General features: G+C 37.5%; 1 protein-coding gene across 1 annotated transcript in view; it reads right to left on the reverse strand.

The window, feature by feature from the left end:
• HOMER1 (homer homolog 1 (Drosophila)) overlaps positions 1-18,803 on the reverse strand; it is a gene marked incomplete at its 5' end in the record, with an annotated part of 61,731 nt that extends 42,928 nt beyond the window's left edge. Inside the window, 4 exons of the mRNA XM_009704255.1 lie at positions 4,647-4,789; positions 11,838-11,930; positions 17,358-17,489; positions 18,698-18,803. Coding sequence (XP_009702557.1) covers positions 4,647-4,789; positions 11,838-11,930; positions 17,358-17,489; positions 18,698-18,803 — 474 coding nt within the window. The remainder of the gene's footprint in view (positions 1-4,646; positions 4,790-11,837; positions 11,931-17,357; positions 17,490-18,697) is intronic.
• Positions 18,804-19,752: the final 949 nt, after the last annotated feature.

Below are 19,752 nucleotides of genomic sequence, written 5' to 3' on the forward strand. Positions count from 1 at the left end.
TGAGTATAAATTCAAATTACAAAACACGACAAAAATTATTAACTCAAAACTTTTCCTTAAAGCCAACTTAGCAGTTCAGTATGATCCACAAAGTACCCTTACTGTAACATAACCAAAATATTTAAGCTTGTAGAAGAGAGTCGTTTTAATATACAAAGTGAAAAATCTACTGAACAGATTTCTGCATACAACGTTTAATGAAAACTCAGTGAAGGAACATCAGCTAGCAGCAAGATTTCTGTTTTTCCTTTGTTGTACAGCATTGGATTTACATGCAGCATTATTAAATGGTAAGCGATCTAGACAGTAACATATATAAGAAATTAACATAATTTGAAATCTGTCCATTTTCACTAAGGTAATGAGTCAAAATTCCCTATTAAAAACTTGTTTGAATACAAAAGTAGGAATTTTAACAAACAAGCAACAAACACACACATACATATTGTCTGCTCAAAATATTATGTAACAGAAATTCCAAGTTTATATATTACAAGAAAAAAAATCAGGTAACATGTTCAAGTCATGGTTGACAAAATTGAAGACTTTCAAGATTTGTCCCAGAAGAATCCTCTTACATTGTGTTTCTGAAAATGTGTTTTATCAGCTTCATAAGGTGCCAAAAATGGAATAAAGCTTGTTATAAACAAATGCATTCTCTTCAAGGGTGAAAGAGCAAGTTCACCAAACAGTTATCAAAAAGCCCCAAGCCGCAGCTGCAGAGTTCACCAGACACACTATCAGTTTTAATATCTGAATCATATTCCAAGGCTGAATAAGCTTAGTGTAGTATTTCTTTGGGCTCATTCAGACAACCAGGAATTGTATACTATGCACCATCAGGATTAAAACTTTTACTTAAAAGCCAGTCACATCAGTAGTTAAAACTTTTTAGTAACTTCTGTCTCTCCAAACTCCATCTTATGATCAACAGTTTTCAGTTGGGGGGGGGAGGAAATCACAACTTGAAGAATGTGGAAAATATTTTTTTAAATAAGGAAGATGTCTGAGGAAATTAAGATTTACTTAAGAATGAAAACAGATTTTTTTAGTCTTAATTATTTTAAACATTAATTTGGTTAACTAGCTTCTGTTAGAAAAAAGCCTTCCTAGACTAGCTATTGTTCAGAAAAGGACTGATCAGTGTCTCAGTCAAGATTTTTGAAAATTCTAATGTCAGACTTAGGCTACATTTCACTTTCATTTGTTCTGGCAACATTTACTCATGAAAGTAGTGCTCAGACTATAGTATATGACAGGATGTGAGAGTTCCCAAGTAATATTAATTCATAATTCAACATTAACTATCTTCGTAATTCAACATTAACTATCATAGACAGTTTTAAAAAAAGGCAAGACATTTAATTACAAGAGTTTATCTTCTGTGCAAGGCTTGTAACTGTTTTGATATCCTTATCTCTCAAGCAGTTGACTAGAGTTACACTGCTTGTGAACAGCATTAGGACTTTCCAGACTAGACTTCTGCTCTATCATGCTCATGGGATATGAATGGGATTTTAGACGTATACTGGAGAATGTTCCATTTCAATACTTAAAATTATTTACTGACATGATTAGAAATCTGAGTTATAATAACAAAACTCTGGTGGCTTAAGTAATGCTGGTTTTTGGCTTTTGTATATAAGTGGTCAGAAAATAACTATAAATACCAATGCAGTCTACACTTACACTGCTGAAATAACAGGCCCCAACTACTTACACTGAGACACAATAAGTGCAGAGAAGAACACTTGCAGAAGATGACATATCTGGCCAGAGACAACGTGTTATAACAAAATCAAACTGAGTATTTCGAATCTGTGAAACTGAGTATTTTGAATCTATAATTTCTCAACTTGTTAACCCCTGTCAGACCCTTCCAGTTCTTACAAAAACATGAAAACTCCTTACCTATATCACTGTTTTGACAGCAGCCCCCTTCAAGCTTTTACCCCTGTACTCTGTCGCAGAGACACCTGCACTTGGCTGAGCTTGCTGACCCTCTCGGTAGCAACATAGTTCCCACCTCACCAGACACCCTCACCATGCAGTACCATGGCACCTCATCCTGCCCATGAAGCATCCACACCTGCCCCATGGCTGCCCAGGCTCCTGCTGTGCAGCCTCACACGTGCCTTCTCTGTGCTCCAGCCTACACTGAGGACCACTCCTTTTGGTTCTTCACAGGATAAGTATGTACTGTCAATGCCAGAGCAGAATACAGTTTTCCTGTCTATGGAAGAAATGAACTTGCTATGGTACTGTTATTTCAGTGAAGCACAGCCAGCCTCAGTGACTGTCCTGTCCCCTACAGCTGAACTCACTGGAGGGAAGACCACAATGCCTTTTCTTGAAAAGCACCTCACAATTGATCAACAGCTTCAACAGATCAACAGTAAAAGCAAATATTTAAAAAGCATTGCCATGCACAAGACTACACTCAAATGCCCTTCCAGCATTACCCTCCTCACTCAGAAGGACTAGTTAAGCTTTACCTTTACTGAAACACAGGGTGCAGCTGGAAAGGGCTCAGTGATCAGCAGGAGTTACCAGGGTGCACAAGGAAAGGGCTCAGTTCAGCAGCTCCTCTCCACCACACACGGAGCGCCACCAACACACAGCATGCCCAGAAAGGCAGGGAACAAGGAGAACCACAATTCCTTTCTGTATCCCTGACACGTGAAAAGCTGAGGGAGTCTCCAATGATCAGGGTGTAAGGTTTTCAACTTAATTTTATTTTATTTTTTTCTTTTAAATCAGGGCAAGCAGACTGCCCACAGAGAGCAGCCTTTCAGGCAGTACAAGCAGCCAGGTGTATCTACCTAGTTGCTAATTTACTGTTATGAAATGCCTCTACAAAAACATGCATGTTTAATCAGGACTAACACAAGCCTGGAGACTTCCATCTCTTTCATGCATGTGTTTCATGCATCTTTCTTTATTTATAATCAAGAAATAATCTTTATTTATTTATAATAAAAAGACTCATCTAGTCCAAAATTCAATTTATTTCAAAGGGGTTTAAAAATTTGCATTTTCTTCAGTAATATCTCATTAACAAACTTGAAGCTATCATTAGCAAGACAAAACTCCAGTCTTTTGAGAATCATCATGAGAATTGACCCTCAAAATGCAGAGTTACTGTCAGAAGATCAATTCTAGGTAGTAGTATTTAACAGGATAAAAACTAAAACCACATACTCACATGTATTCATGAAGTTGATAGAAAAATGCAAAGCATGTGAAAGTTTTGTAACCTCTATTCTACGCATCAAAAATTACAACTGAGTAGTTTCAAAACATATCTTCAGTCAGGCTCAATGTAGAGCAAAGGGTAGTTACTATATTGGCATACCAGAAAATATATTTACATGTGCAGAACGACAGGGTAGATCTTGCAGCTACTGTGTTTTTAAAAAACAAACAACAGTACTCATGTGTGGACTTCATCACAACTCCTTTTCACAAAAATATTGATAGATAATTCCAACACACAAACAGTTTAAATGTACTCATTACAGAACACTGATAGATGTGCAACATTTGTAATACTCCTTCAGCATGCACACAGCACTCTTACAAAGCAGTATTTCTTCTAAAACACGTAACAGATGCACTTGTGACAGTTGAAGTATAAAAATAAACACAATCACTCTGTTAAAAAATTAGTGCAAAAGTATAATTTTTTTCGCATTTGAAAATGTATATTATTTTTTCCAGTTACATTTAATAGTATTATTCTCTTACAAAACCCAAGAAGTCCTGCACAATTCCAGTTCCATCTATTCTCACTCTGAATTGCAAGACATATCTGACATCCTAGTATTCCCCAACCTTTGATCAAGAGCTCTCAAACTCTATTTAAACTGAATTAGACTGTTCAAAAAAATAAATCTAGTATTTCTAGCTCTGTTCTAAGTTTATTAAATGTTTCAGTTACTCTCCATGGTCTCAATACATTATGTATTCTATTGAGAGTGATTCATTTACAACCATTTCTAATAGGTAAGATATATGCCTCTTAACTCATTATTTGTATCATTAAATGAAAACCACTAGCTTTCTTATAGAACAACAGACCACAGCATTCCTTGTGCAACGAATCATAATTCACTCTGAAGCAGAACTACACTTCTCTCATATTTTGAAAAAAAGGTGAAAAATATTTTCAACTGACAGAGAACTGTTCAATTAAAAGCTGTTTTAAACTTTATAATCCAGGAGTTTTCTAAGAGTCCCTTTTCTTCAAACAACTCATCAACGAAAGGCTGACATCCAGTCCTATCGGTCATTCAAAGAATGTATGCAAAAATAATTTAATTGGAATATTCTATGAAGCAGTAAATTTTACTAAGATCTCAGACATTGAAATAATGCTTCCTGTTAAAGGGACACCTATACTAACCAGCATTCAAGGGCTCGCTTTAAGCTGATTAAACTATAAAGTAACATTCCCTCAAATCTTATTCCAAGAGATTTTCTCACACATGTTCATTTCTTAAAGATTATATTACAAATCTGGAAGCCAGCCTTGTTTTTTGGGGGGGTTGGGTTTAGTTTTTTTCCCACACAATATGGGAGAAGGTCCCTTTAACAAGGAAGGAGACAAGTATCACTTAATCAGGATGTGGGAATGGAATCTGTACCTATGGGTAAATGGCAATGCGTTCTGGGTTGGTTCAGCCCTTGGTTCTGAGTTCTGCGTCACTTCCGGCATCACTCTCTCGTCATCTGTCCCATTAATACTTTCCGGCGTTAATGGAGACTGAATATCCCCTCCAGCTGATTCCTTAAGTAAAACAAACAACATATTAAAATTACAAACGGACCTGCTCAGGAAGGCTATGTGCATATAAGCGCTAACATTAATTCTTAAATAATATAAAAATTTAGGTAGTATTAATATGAGGCTCAGATTTCCAGCATCTCTTACAGTTGTATTTCATCATGTGAATTTAATTGGAAGTGTATTACCATAAGATTCACATTATCTTGTACAAAACACAACTGACCTATGAATTATTTGCAAGGATCCAGCCTCCTGCTTATTACAGACGTCTCTCTCTCTTACCTGGTGTTAGATTCAGCCCTCATCCTGCTACACAATGGGTGACTATTGACACCTAGGATTCTTGTTTCTTACTTTATATTCTAACATGGTGAAACAAACAATTCTGGTATTTGTTTCAAAATCTAGCTTTCATATTGTTAGTTAACTAAAGTGAACAGCAGAAGGGCCATGGGTGGTGCATTCACAGTTTCAGCTATTAGCCATCTGTAAAGAACACGTGTTCAGCAGTGCTTCCAAAACTTTCGTAGGCTCATTAGCCTGGCCTAGCTCTTGCCGGTCATGGTCTTATCTGGGAAGAAGAATACTTCAGCTACACCCAGGCAGCTTCCACTACTGCTATGTAACTGGACACCTGAAAAACTTAACAGCTGCCTCCCAGAAGAATGCACTGGTGCGATTTTAATCGCCGTTCGTCATGCCAACATGTACACTTGTGTTTTGGCCAACAAAACTCACTTGCTGATTTCTAGTCACTGAAAAACACTTCTTTTTTTATCCAAAGTACACCCTTGTAGCCCATATTCCAAGACAGAACATTATAGGCTTTTCAGTCCCGGTATGTGGTTTAATTTTAATATTTTGTTTCCTATTATTTTCTTTTTCAAATAACGATTTTTGCAGGAGATAAGCAAGTCATATAAGCTAAGTAGCTCATCTTGATTTTAAAACATCTCAGAAGGCTTTTAGTAATCAAGTGGTAACATTTAACTCTAAGATAGAAGAGTTTAATGAATAGAGTTCAATGAATGTCATGGAGGGGTGTCTATACAACAGAGGACGGGTTGAATTAGAGTATTTCCAAAAGCTAAGAATCTCCTGTGGCCACACAGCCTTCTACCATCTGCACAGGGAACAGATAAAACTGCTATTTAATTCTATTAAACTGAAGCATAAGCACAGTCTAAGGAAGGCCAGCAGCTCATCTTCTCAGCTCTTTGACACTCTGCATAGGAAGCTGAAGAACAGCAATCTCGGAAGGAATTGCAAAGTATCTAAAGAGGGTCATGATATTACAAGATCAGGGTTTAATTTTGATTCTCCACTTGTAGCCTTTGACTAGTTTACAGGGATAAGGTTTTTGAAAGCCAATACTGGATCTGATCCTCCATCTACAGGAAATGTTGTCCTTGACTTTGAGATTTAACCAGATGGAAAAACTTCCTTTAAAAGAACTAAGTAAGATTATCACCTTCCACACCTTTCTGGTGTCCCTTAACCAAAAATATTGTTGTTCACCATTTTCATTCCACTTTAAATTACACTAAGCATTTGCAGCACAATTGTCAAAATTTTGCTTTTATTCTGCCATATTTCTCGCACAGTGAGAGATACGTATCTCATTCTACAACTCCAATTAGTGTGTGATACAAGATTTTAATACTGACTTCAAGTTCTATTATATTTAGCATTCATCAAATTATACAATGCACACGCACCAGTGTCTCCATTCTGCACCTTCCTACTGAATTCCTACTGATTAAAAAGCAGAAATAAATACTGATTTAATTCCACAGATATAAACTGTTATTTATGAATAAAGTGCCAAAGACAGCAGAAAAAGCAACTTACACTGAACAAAATTTTTTAAAATGTTTATAAAAAATATGTTCCCATTTTATATTAATCAGACAGGGTAAAAGAATTTTAGAAATGTTTTTCTGAGATTTTCATATGTAATGGAAGTTTTTATTCCATATAGCTTCACATATCCACTCCAGACTTTACAGACTTGGAGAAGAAATTGCGGTCAGCTTGAAAAGACATTTTCACCCTTCCCTTCTAGCTGGGAGAGCAGGTCAACTTAGTTCTAACATGCAACTGTATAGACACTATATGGAAAAAAAACAGTGCTTAAATTGAAAACTACAAGTCTTCCTGTAAATCAATGATATATTTTGAGGTCTGATATTTCCCACTCATGACAGCTACAGACAGATATTTCATGCATTTGACAAGAAAGGATTAACAGCTCTTCTGTGGTATAAAACCACTACTCTATCACATATGCAGGTTTCTGGAAGACACCGAACTTTAACTCGCTTACCAGTCCTGGACTTACACATGGTTCGAGGATTAGTATTTTTCTACATGACAAGTAAATGTGAGAGTCTGACTCTGGTGTATTTTCTTATTTAAGAGTTTGTCAGTCTGCACTGTCTAAAGGAGTTCTGGCCCTACTAATGAGCATGCAGGACTCCAGAGACTCCAAGCAGTATAAAAATGACAGTGCCTACTGTACATAAACTAAACATAACAGACGGAAATTCATCAAAAGATGCCTTAAAATTTCAAAATCTTATAAACAAAATGCATGCACTCAGGAAAGTCTTTAAAGTAAAACAAGCAGACTGCACTGATCAAGCCACCTTTTAATGGTGATTAAATACAGAACAGAAGAAAAGGAGGAGTAGGTGGTTCTAAAATCATGAACAAACCAAACCAATTCCAGCTTGGTTTCCTGTGAAGTATTATACTGTTTTCTCACTAAGTATTCCATACACTTCCCTGGCATTGCCGTTCTTCGTAGTACTTCTCTGTTCAGTACTAACTGTCAATGGCGTAAGTCTGCCAGCTACTGATTCTGATACCATAACACATTTGTTATGTGAAACATTTGTTACAGTATAGAAGTTCACTTAACATCCCAGAAAGTTACTTTTTCCACAAACTTTGTAAGTAAATTTTGTACTCCCACAAAGAAAAAGTCAACAGGTGACAAACCTGACCATTTTGTGAAAACCAATCCATTTCTTGCACTAAAAAATGTTTTGATTCTAAAACTTTTCAGGCAATAGTTATTCCTAATAGTCTGCATAAGAGGCACTCAGAATCATAGAGAAGACTATTTTGAATAAATTACTCACCACACAATTTCAGAAATCAACAGAGGTCTTAATCTGAAAAGACCAGGGTCAAAAAAAGTATCAGAGGACAGATCCTTGCTTAGAGAAAAAGAGGAACTGAAGTTCAGACTCTAATTGGTTGTAAGACTGATGGGATGAGACTGCAAACCACAGAAACTGCTCCATTTGGTTCTGTACTTGAACCTAACAAAGGTTAGTTTAAAAAGAAAAAAAAAGGGGCAGGACACAGTTTTCAGGTTATTGCATCATGCAGCTCACTGAACCCCAGATTGAAGTGTTGCTCTTTCAATGCATAGATAAGCTTGTAACTGAAAATAGCCCATGGGCAGCTTGTCACTGTAAGATTCATTAATTTATGACATGAACAAAATAATTCCCTATATTAAAAGATGGGTCTGGGAAACAGGACAAGGCACAACAGGGGAGCCAGTATTTTAGTTTTACATAAACAAGGTAAGAGCATTGCAAAGCTTTATTACCTAAGGCTGAGTTAAAGGGACACCAGACGGGGTACCTACACGCATAGGTGGTCTCAGAAGTACCAAAATAGAGTTCTTTCCAGACTGAAGATATAGATAAAGTGTGTACTACTGTATGAATACATCTTAATATAGGTAGGTGGAAAGTACAAGCTCTCTGACACAAAAACAATGCTTTTCTCTTCATTTCAAAAAAGCACTGTACATTCAGCACATATTACAAAGCAGCAACTCTCTTGTAATTTGTTGGTTGAGGCCACTGTATTTCTCTGGACAAGTTAAATTCTTTTTAGAGTCAAGGCAAATGGTGACTTTATAATGTTACCTGATATTCTGGGAAATTAAAGCAAAGCCTCCTGGTAAATAGGAGGACAGGCACTATTAAAGAAACAGTGAGAATATAGAGTTCAAAATTAGCAGCAGCATAGCTGAGGGGAAAAGGAACTCCTGCTACAAAGTAATTGCAGTTGGGCTATGTATTGTTTTCTTTCGACTACGTGTTTCACACTCATACAGAAAAGCCAAAGAATACATGCTGTCAGATGACAGTACATACTCAACATGGAACTACCACTTCCTGGCCCTTGGGGCACTTTTCTGATGGGAATATCTAGCCAAATAGTACCAACACTTTGCTAAAGCTCAGAACACCTTAGAGGAGCAGCCTAACTTCAGTGGACTTCACATAACATTGTTCTTAAGTTTTAACATGGCCAATTCTGGTAAGTACTTGAACTACACATACACACTCTATTTCTGAGATATTTCTGTTGTTATCTCGTTTCCTATTTCTCCTTAGTTTCACAAGTTTTTAAGGGACATTCAGAATTGAAACTCACACATATCAGTAGTATTTGCAGGGTTACATCAAACAATAGTGAACAGCAAATATCTTGTGCAGGGGTTTGTTACATTAGTTGTAGAAATATTTTAATAAAGATTCAATCTGCAGGGATATAATGAAAGTGGAAAAAAGCACATGTGCTTTTTCTCTTTTAGAATGGTGTAGCAGAGAGGGTGAGCAATGTACCATATCTGGTACTTTAATTAACTGACAAATAGGAAGGGCATTTTTTAAAGCAGTACCAAGAGAAATTTAACATTTGATATAACAGATTTGATATGCAGTATCTTCCTACTTATTATTAATTTAATGCAGAAGGATATCTGCAAATCCAAGACAGCAGAGGGATTGACACTTGTTGCTAACTGGGTTACCATTATAGAGCTCACTACTCAGATGCTACCTCCCAATGCCTTTCCTATCAATGCTTCCTAAAAAAGCCAGGTTCCTGTGAAGTCTTGACTGGCCACTGAAAATATCTCCTTCCTCTTTTACTCACTCTCTCTGCAAAAGATCTCTATGCAAAAGGGAAAGAAGAGCTGTAAAATGATTGAAAAAGGCAACACTTTGAATTACCTGCCTTGCAGCCACTTTTTGCAGATGATCAAAATGACAGCAAACGCTCCTTCAAACGTCTCTAGGGTCCCACCTTCCCTCCTTGCTACCAAGCACCCATCTTCCCCCCATCATAAATCTCTCTGAATGAGCCCCAGTGCCATGGAAGTGTTGCAGTTCGCCATGAAGCCATCATTTCTCATCTACTCCAAACTCCAAAGTTCCTGATTGAACTCCCTTCTCTCTTGGGAACTAATAAGAAGCATTAAATATGTGAAGACTATTATGTTGATGTGTCAGCACTTGCACTAACTGTATCTTTCAGAACAATATGTTAACTTATCAACACAGTGAAAAGCCAAGAAATTAAAAGTAAGGCCTGAATATGAAATTATCCCTAAGTGTGCAGCAATTAAATTGCAGCCTTCAATGTGCATTATAGAATCACTCAAGGTAACATTTCTTTAACTGCCTACAGTATAAAATGGTAGGTTCCAAGTATAAAAGGAAATTTGTACAGGAAAATGAACAATCTTAACACTTCATATAGTTCAAGAGAAAGTTTTAACCCTAGGCAGCTGCTAGACGAAAGCATCTTGTCTCTGAGTAGTTCAAATTTATATCCAAAACAAACAATAAGTCACTCAATTCGACAGTGTCAGATTTAACTTCTGAGTCTGGACTATTAATTAACATGTCAAAACAGAAGCAGAGTAATTGTTTTGCCTATAATATCGAGTAACTACAGGTCTGGCTGAAGTATTTCACTGTTTCTAAAGCCAAGTGTGTGTCAGGTTATAATAGTGAAATACCTACTTCCATTATCTTTGTGTTTACTTATGGAATTTATCAGAAATTTAGAGATAGTCAAGTAAACTAATAAAAAAAGACTGCCTTATTTTTCTCCTGTTACAGTAGAGCAAGCAGTTTCCCATGAACAGCAAAAGCCAACCTAGCACTTGGGCAAAACGCCTACTGGGAAAACAACATGAGGTTGGTTCATTTTGTATATTCTTGCGGTTTCCAGTGACTTCTCTTGGAAGGACACCAGATGTAGCTTTCTGGTGGCAATAAAACTATTTGTACAGCACGTTGCAAACTGCCTGCAATTCTTGGTCCATCGAGGATCAGGAGCATATTAGAGTGCAAAGCACCCATGAGATGCACTGATTCTCTGAAGACTCCCCAGAAAAAAGATTCAGTTGCATTAATCCTACTCAACTCAGGAACCCCTGCTGTAGTTTTAAAGCTGCTTCATCCTCCAAGAGAAGGAATTACCTCTGTCTTCACTATTGCTTAGAACAAAGCAAATAGCTACACACGGAGCCAGAAACACTGGGCAGGGAGGGCAGCGGGAGTGGAGGGGCATAAAAGCCTCAATTTCTTTTTTCAAAGCAAATTCAAAGTATTCATTTTCAAGTAAATTAGTTTTAGGCATGACTAATGTAAATGTGACTATATTAATTTATCATCCTTTTCGGCCTATATTAACCCAGTTCATATTTTGAGATACCTTTCATAAACTCTTCTTTTACATCATGGCCAACTGTAATGTAAATCCAGAACCACCATGTGAATTTGTTGTCTTCCTTCAATACATTTCACAAGTGAATACTACACAGTAGGAAATTTTGATTTCTGTGGTAATGATTCTTCTGTAAAAGTCCTTTACAGTGCACTGCCTGAACTTTCATAGATACAATAAGAAAAAACACAAGAGTTGTTTACTATAGATTTACTTATATAACAGCTCACTGTTTACTAATTTTCTGGGGAAAGCTTAAAGAAAGGAATGGGAATAAACAAAAGGCCAATTTTATTTTAAAACAAGTCATTTTGACACTTCTGTAGTGTATGTTAAATGTATTTTTAGACTCCTTGACACTCCCAGCTGACTGTTGAGAGGATTCCTGGTAACCGGGAAGTACCTTTCTCATTTTCAATAAAACATGTGTGTGTAAGATACAATACAGTACGTAGAACAGATCTGAAGTACTAGGCTTGAATCAGGCTGTAAGACTCACTTGAGAAGGTGTACTTGTTAGCTCCATCTTTTCTTGGGATTTTTCCTTTGCTAGTCGTGCAGCTTCTTTGAATTCCTGAAATTTTTCAGCAAACTGAAGGCACATATGTTTAAAAAAAAAAAAAAAGGAAGAAAAGAAAGAGTAGGCGTGAAGTGGTACATTACATACAGAACAGAATGCTGTACTTAACAAAGTCAAATTCTGTCAGTAGAATTTTTTCATTTTTCTCCATATCAGAAACTCAGACGAGTTACACAGTGATACACCTTTCAGAACCTTTCAGACCTAATGTACACTGTTTATGTATCAGGAAAATTATGACGCAACGAAGTTTGATCTGTTGCTGATAGTATTAAAAAAACTCACCTCAGAGATAGGTGACATAATAATAACAGTGACAAGTTGCCTTACACAGCTGCTTTCAGATTCTGGTTTTACTCTCCTCCTGACAACAAATGATCTGGTTCTGAAGCCTATTGTGGTCACTATTAGCCTACAGCTTTCAATAGGCTTCACTCTTTCATGATAGAAACGATAGTAGTTTCTTCCCAAATTTTAATAGCACTTATAATTTCAATGGCTAATTAGGAAAGCAGCAGTGGGAATACTGAGTCAAGTTCACTTCTTGATTGTTCATTGACATCAATCAAGTTAAAGAACAAATTTATTGAACTAAACTCTTGCACATACTGAACACTAAATTCAAGAATTGCACATTGAACTGCTATATGAAACTTGATTTCTATGCTACATGTACTTCTTCCAGAAAATAGCTAAAGCAGCAATTTAGAAATACATGCACCCTTAAACTTGAGAGAGTAAATCAATCTATTAAGAATAGGGCCTAGTTCCTCTGGCTACAGAAAAATTTGGCTTCATAGATCTCAGCTTGACACTACACTAATTGCTACAGTAGCCAAGCATTTGGTTTTGTTTCCTACTGCTTTTATACAGAACATGATCTTATTATGATCAGCTTAAGACTGAAATGATTCTGCAAAAACACTGGAAGTTTCACCAACAGCTTCTAAATCTCTCCGGCAGCAGCATACAAAGAAATTGTTTTGCACTGCATGTATTTAGAAGGGACGAAGGCTACTCATTGTGTGATGCAATCTCCACAACTATTTTCAATCAGAACTCAATTGCTATGCAAGATCTAAAAAACCTTACTGTCTTTAAACTTCTTCTCCTGGTAGGCTATTGGAAGGCCTATTGTATTTGAGGAAATACCATTTCTCTCTACTTGTCTCCTGTATTTCACCTGTCAGGTTACTCAAAAGCATAAGCTTCTTGAATATAGGAGACAAAAGATACCACCCCGAAAGTCCAATCCAGCATCGACAAACGTCTCAGAACAGACGATAAAATTAGCAACAAATCATAGAATCATAGAATGGCTTAGTTGGAAGGGACCTTAAAGACCATCCAGTTTCAACCCCCCTGCCATGGACAGGGACACCTTCCACCAGGCCAGGTTGCTCAAAGCCCCATCCAGCCTGACCTTGAACACTTCCAGGAAGGGGGCATCCACAGCTTCTCTGGGCAATCTCTTCCAGTGCCTCATCATCCTCACAGGGAAGAATTTCTTCCTAATATCTAATCTAAATCTGCCCTTTTCCAGTTTAAAGCCATTGCCTCTTGTCCTATCACTCCATGCCCTTGTAGAAAGTCCCTCCCCAGCTTTCTTGTAGGCCCCCTTTAGGTACTGGAAGGCTGCAATAAGGTCTCCTCCGAGCCTTCTCTTCTCCAGGTTGAACAACCCCAACTCTCTCAGCCTGTCTTCATAGGAGAGGTGCTCCAGCTCTCTGATCACCTTCATGACCTCCTCTGGACTCGCTCCAACAGGTCCATGTCCTTCTTGTGCTGAGGACCCCAGAGCTGAAGGCAGTAGTGCAAGGGGGTCTCACCAGAGGGGAGCAGAGGGGAAGAATCCCCTCCCTCGACCTGCTGGTCACACTGCTTCTGATGCAGCCCAGGATACGGTTGGCTTTCTGGGCTGCAAGCGCACATTGCCAGAAGTACATCACCAGAATTAGACGGTACTTATTTAACACTTATACATAGACCTAAAAATCTCATGGGTAGCCTATTATTTAAATTAGCTTTAAGACCAGAGAATTGGTAAATGGAAAACATGAAGCCGAGGTTTAGAATAAATGGCTGAAGACATACGAGGCAGTAAATAAGATCTTGTGTCTCACAGTCGTAGAAACTGTAAAAAAATATATAATCGACAGATAAATAGGTAACATTCTAAGGCAGAGCCAACAAGGCTAATGTATTTACTAGAATTTCTTGAGATAGTCAGGTCATGGATAATAGCAATCTCTTGATAAAATTCCTGAATAACAAAGATGAGATCTCATGGTATGAAAGCAAACATTCTCTGGAGGATCGATATCTTCAGGAAAAGATGAAAAATTGTACAGGGAGACTACAAGAGGCTCTTACAAGTATCTGTGGTGACACTTTTCCCACTTCGCATACTCTTAAGTCACATGGAATAAATCAGGTCAATTAATTCAAAGGGGTAAGACAGACAGCAAACCTGAAAAGGAATATTTCTTCTCATACATCAGGATACTATGAAAAGTTATATTCTGAATGAGAAAGTCTTCTCAGTTTTTTCTGAAAATCATGGGACATTCTGTTTTTCCTACTGCAGCAGCAAGACTCTGCTAGCAAATCCTGATCCAGTGAAAGGAGTATTCTTCAACACAGGAATCATCTTTCAAGCATCACTGACTTCTGATGGAACAATCTTGAGGTGAAATTGTGGTCTAACATATTGAGAAAAGGTCTAATGAAGAAAAATAAATCTTTAATTAATTTTCTTCTATACTGTTTGTATGTGAAGTTGATTAGCATGCCGTTATTCTTCTATCAGATATTGTCACTCCGCTAATTCTCAGTCACAATAACTGTACAGAAACAGGTTACTGCTGTTGCACTCTACCCTAGTAATTACGTTAGGAGGACAAAGGCACATGAACCAAAAATGAATAGTCCAAAAGTCAAACATTTACTATGAGATAAGCAGATAATGATCTGAGAATGAACAGTTTGTTTTATCTGCTCTGATTATTTGCTTCATTAACCTGTTGATATCAGTCATAGATTAGAGTAAGTTTTTGGTGGTTGCAGGCTGTCTTTTGCTCCCTGGAACTTGAAATATTTCACTGGGGCCCAGAGACACTACTACAAAACAAATTACATACAATAGGGCTGTTCGCTTAAGGACTTTGATACAGAAAAGTTCCAGAACCAGTTTTTAAGGCAGCTTCTAGAAGCAAACCATTTCTGAACAAATTCATTAATACAGTTTATTTGTTATCCCTATTACTAATATCCATTAGCACCTTGAGCCTGAAATTAGATTTCATGTCCTACATTGCTAGGTGTACCAGAGTGCTCTGGTAACCTGACTACAATGCCAGTGCACAGAAGTGAGAGTTAGTAATCTAAGCAGAGAGATAAGACAAGAAAGAGAATATAGATGTGATTTCTTTAAAGCTAAGCAGCAGATCCAGGGCTTCTAATTCAGCTTTTCTGATTCCAAGACCAACATATCTACCAAGTCCAGTGACTGAACAGACTGTAATCTAAAGAAAAGTTTCCTTTTCCCTATCAATTTGTTAATTGATGTTTTGATTGCTTGTTAACTTTAAAATAACACAAGAATTTTTACCTGTATGAATTTTAGTACCAACTATCAGCTATTTCAACTCACATGAATATCAGTTTGATATTTAAGTTTGATAATACAACAGGCACAGTTTGCTGAAAAGCTCCTGAAGATTGATCACCATAAGCTTCAGAAAAGGCCTGTGACTTGGTATTCTTCTCAACAGATTTGTGTATTCTTTGTAAAACACAGCAATCTGAGTAACAGCTAATCAAAAATATACTTAAGACAAAATATCTACTGTAGCTTTTCAGATTATTTTTTCAACAGCAATATAAAGTTTTAAGCCAAGGGCATACTTAAAACACTTAGACATTCATTTGAGGGCAGGGAAAGAACGGGACTGAAACAACTGTAATTCAGAAGGCTGTAAGTACCACATGAGGAGAGCAAGAAGAGAGTCAAGGATAGGACAGATTAAAAAAGCCCAAAGTATTTTCACTGGCAAGGATAACCTAGTGTTTAAAGTCAGGCAAACATGGAGTGTGCGTGACTATATCATGATACTTTGCCTCCAGAGAAACATTATGTGATTAAGGAAAACAAGCTAGTCTATGAGAGAGGTAAATTAAATTAGCATTTATGCTAAATCCATTGAAATATTAGCAAAAGTTATTACCACATCAGTAAGCAAGCGCCTCTAGGCCTTACACACCAATTCAAGTATGTGACAAAGCTTTCACGTTCACTGAAGCAATAATAGGTGCACAAATGCACACACAATATTAGTATAATTCAGAATTTCCTGTATTTGTGTTGCTCCGTGGAAAAGAAAGTTATCTGATCACAAAAGGAAGAACTGTTACAAGTGTAACACTTGTCCAAATAAAGTAGATGTACTGGTTCTCATTTTAATGGTTTTCTAACAGGCCCATGCCTATCCTTGGATAGTGACAATTACTTTCTCAAAAGGGCTGGTATGATTTTTTTTTTAACTAACAAGCTGATCATTATTCCTTACTTAAACATGTACTATACATTCCTTTTATTGCACTTGCGTTTCCAGATCTTTTGTACACTTTGAAGATGAAAATTCTCTGCTTGATGTAGAGATGTTTTTAAACTGAAATTCCTCATCTGGAAACAAATGACACTGGCTTGTATAGCCTCCTGGACTCATCTACCAGAGTAGTACCAATAGCAATACGTACTGTAGAAAGGGTGCTCAGAGGAACTATATCATCAGTTTGAGAAACAGGAGTTACTGCTTTCCTCAGAGTAAGACGCACTTCCCTCCTGCACAAATGGACCAAAAAACCAAACCTCACGTGTGGCACAGTTTCTTCAGTAAACATTTCAACTTTTGTATTCCAACAAAAAAAATGTAGTTCTCTTTTCCACTGAATATATTTCCCACTAACTTTACTTTAAGCCTGCAGACATTGAAATATCTGTAGTTTGATGCACTACATAGTAGAAAAGTGAAAGTGAATGCAGCTTCAGAATGCATCTGAAGACTAGCAGCAATTTTTTTTCTAGGAGATCTAAATACAGAAGAAACACTAAATTGTCTACTCCTTTAAATTCTGCCATGAAAAACTGTAATGTAAGAAGAACTTTATAACAAGAAAAACCTAACAAATAATTAGAAAGCATTAACAACATACACTGTGATAGCTTAAATCTCCCTCCTTTCCTCCATTAGTTAAACGAAAATTTGCAGGTATCGCACTTTGTCTTGTCTTTTTACATTATAATGATTGATACAGAACATTTTTTTGTAAACTATTTTAAAATAACAACAGTAGTGAGCACTCAGTCAAGATACGAGCAGGAATCAAATATTCTTAAGCCACTTAACTAGCTGAATAGTTGCCACTGGTCATACTTACTTTTGAAAGGTGATGCTCAGATGAAAATCCCAAGCCATAGACTGTATTCGCCCTGCTGTCTGCCCACTGGCCAAACTTCTGGGATGTTTTAGTGAATGTCATGTTGGGGGTGATAGTGCTATTTATTATTGCCTGAAAAAAAGTAATAGTTGTAAAAAAGGGGTTTTGTGGTTTTGATTTTTTTTTTTCAAAGACTACTCATAATTGAAAATACTAATATTGTAGCCAAGTATCTGTACAATGAATGAGACACACACTGGGAACTAGGGAACAATTTTCTATTTCAATCACAGCTAAAATTACAAAAGTATATCTTTGCATACATTCTGTAAAAGGAGCAAAAGCGGGGGGGAGGGGGGGTGGTGGTGTGTGTACTCATTTGCAATTACAAGCATTCAGTAGTTAGCAAGTCTCAAGAAAGTCCTTTAAAGTATCTGCATAGGCTACTTAGATCAGAATAGAAGAACTACCAAAGTCTTTTTTTGTCTCACAAGTGTATTTCTTTGTCCCCCAAGTCAATGCCTCTCAAGGTTCACTGTAAGCTCCATTGTTGCATTCCCCCCACCTCTGTTGCATATGTGATTCTCACTGGAAAACATGCAATAAAACAAAGAGCAGAATTTCTTTTTAAGTTTCTATATTACAAGAATCTGTTTTTCCTTTATATACACACAAGTATGCCCAACAGTGACAGGGTCATACAACAACTACAGAAGAACAGCCACTCTCAGAATCATTTTTCTTCTCTAGTTCTTGTGATATACAGGATGGAAGAAGCACATCCTCCAGCATACAGCTTCTGCTAATGTAAACAAAAAATGCAACTATTAGATGATATGCTGGTTCCACTAAAAGCAACTGAAGTTTTACAATGGATTTCAACAGTATTTCTGTCACATTAGTTTGCCTAACATATTCTGAATCTGCAATGTGGAACTGTCCAGCTGACTTAAAGTATGTCAGGATAAAGTCTTATAGTGACACTAATGGGTTCCATTCAACTAAAAACCTGATGGTTAGTACAGTTTACAACCAGCCAACATGAAGAAGAAAGACTAGCCATAAAGCCAAAGACACGTGTATTTGAAGTCAAATGCAGGCACGCTTTCTCATCTGTCTGGTGCTAAGAGATTCAGTCACATTTGTTAAGTAATTCACAGCCCTTTTCATGAATCACTGGTGCTTTCTAACACCCACCTGAAGAGAATGTCCTTAAAACTTCCCAGAAAATAGCACCCACTAGGAGCAGAACAATTCAGCAAGAACCCTTCTTACATGCCAGTTACTGTGCTTCAAAGTTTACTGTCAGTATGCATCCTACTGCAACTGTCTTACAGTACCGAGCTGGGAATCTTTTGAACATCAGTGTGCATGTTTCCTGTTTCCATGAAATCATAACCCCTGCCTTGCCGCTGACAGGTTAAGGCCACTGTTTGCTGAAGAACCCTAGAGCAGCAACAAAATCCACAGGGTCCAAATCGTCTTCTCTGTTGTAAATAACGAAACCTTCCTTTTATTCTTTGAATAGCAGGAACTGTACAGGTGCGTAGTAGAGAATACCAGTATTTTCTCAGGATGGTGACAGTGGGAAACTTCAACATCAGAGACACCAATTATCGCTGTCCCAAGCCTGAGATCTTCTAGAAGTCAATATCAGCTTATACTATTTGTGTGAGGTGGCCTTCCGGGTGGATATTGAAATGAGTAGCTATGGAGTTTACTTCGCAACCTTTGCTTTTGCTGAGATTTGGGTAGCACTGGAGCACACCTACCATCAACATAAAATTTTCTCTGAATTCTACAGTGCAAGTCTGAAAAATGTACAGCTGAGGGGTCAGCTAAGCCCACAAACAGCTTCGATGTGCATATCATGATTCTCAGATGAAGTGGTGGAGAGGAGTACTGCAAGAAAGTTCAGAAGAACACGTATGTACATGTAGAAAGACAAGCAAAGATACTGCAGCATAGATGAATTTAACAAAACTGGCACCGTCTGCAGTGGCTTTGGTAGCTCCACTATACTCACACTAAATTACAAGAGCAAACCTGGTTGTAGCTGAGGATATCAAACAGGAGTTCTCTCTGATAACCTCTGCCTCAAAATGCAAGTTTTGGCTAGTATTGTGAACAACTCCTGGAAAATTCTAGAACACCTGAAAGCTCACATTTGAACCAACAAGTTTCATCAGGTCAAAGACAGGATTTCACAGAATCACAGAATCATCAGGGTTGGAAGGCGCCTCTGGAGATCATCTAGTCCAAGCCCCTGCCAAAGCAGGTTCACCTACAACAAGTTGCATAGGATCACGTCCAGGAGGGTTCTGAATATCTCCAGAGAAGGAGACTCCCCAACTTCTCTGGGCAGATTGTTCCAGTGCTCTGCCACCCTCAAAGT

This window comes from Cariama cristata, unplaced genomic scaffold (assembly GCF_000690535.1).
Source record: "Cariama cristata isolate BGI_N322 unplaced genomic scaffold, ASM69053v1 scaffold5687, whole genome shotgun sequence".
In the NCBI taxonomy this organism is placed as follows: Eukaryota; Metazoa; Chordata; class Aves; order Cariamiformes; family Cariamidae; genus Cariama; species Cariama cristata.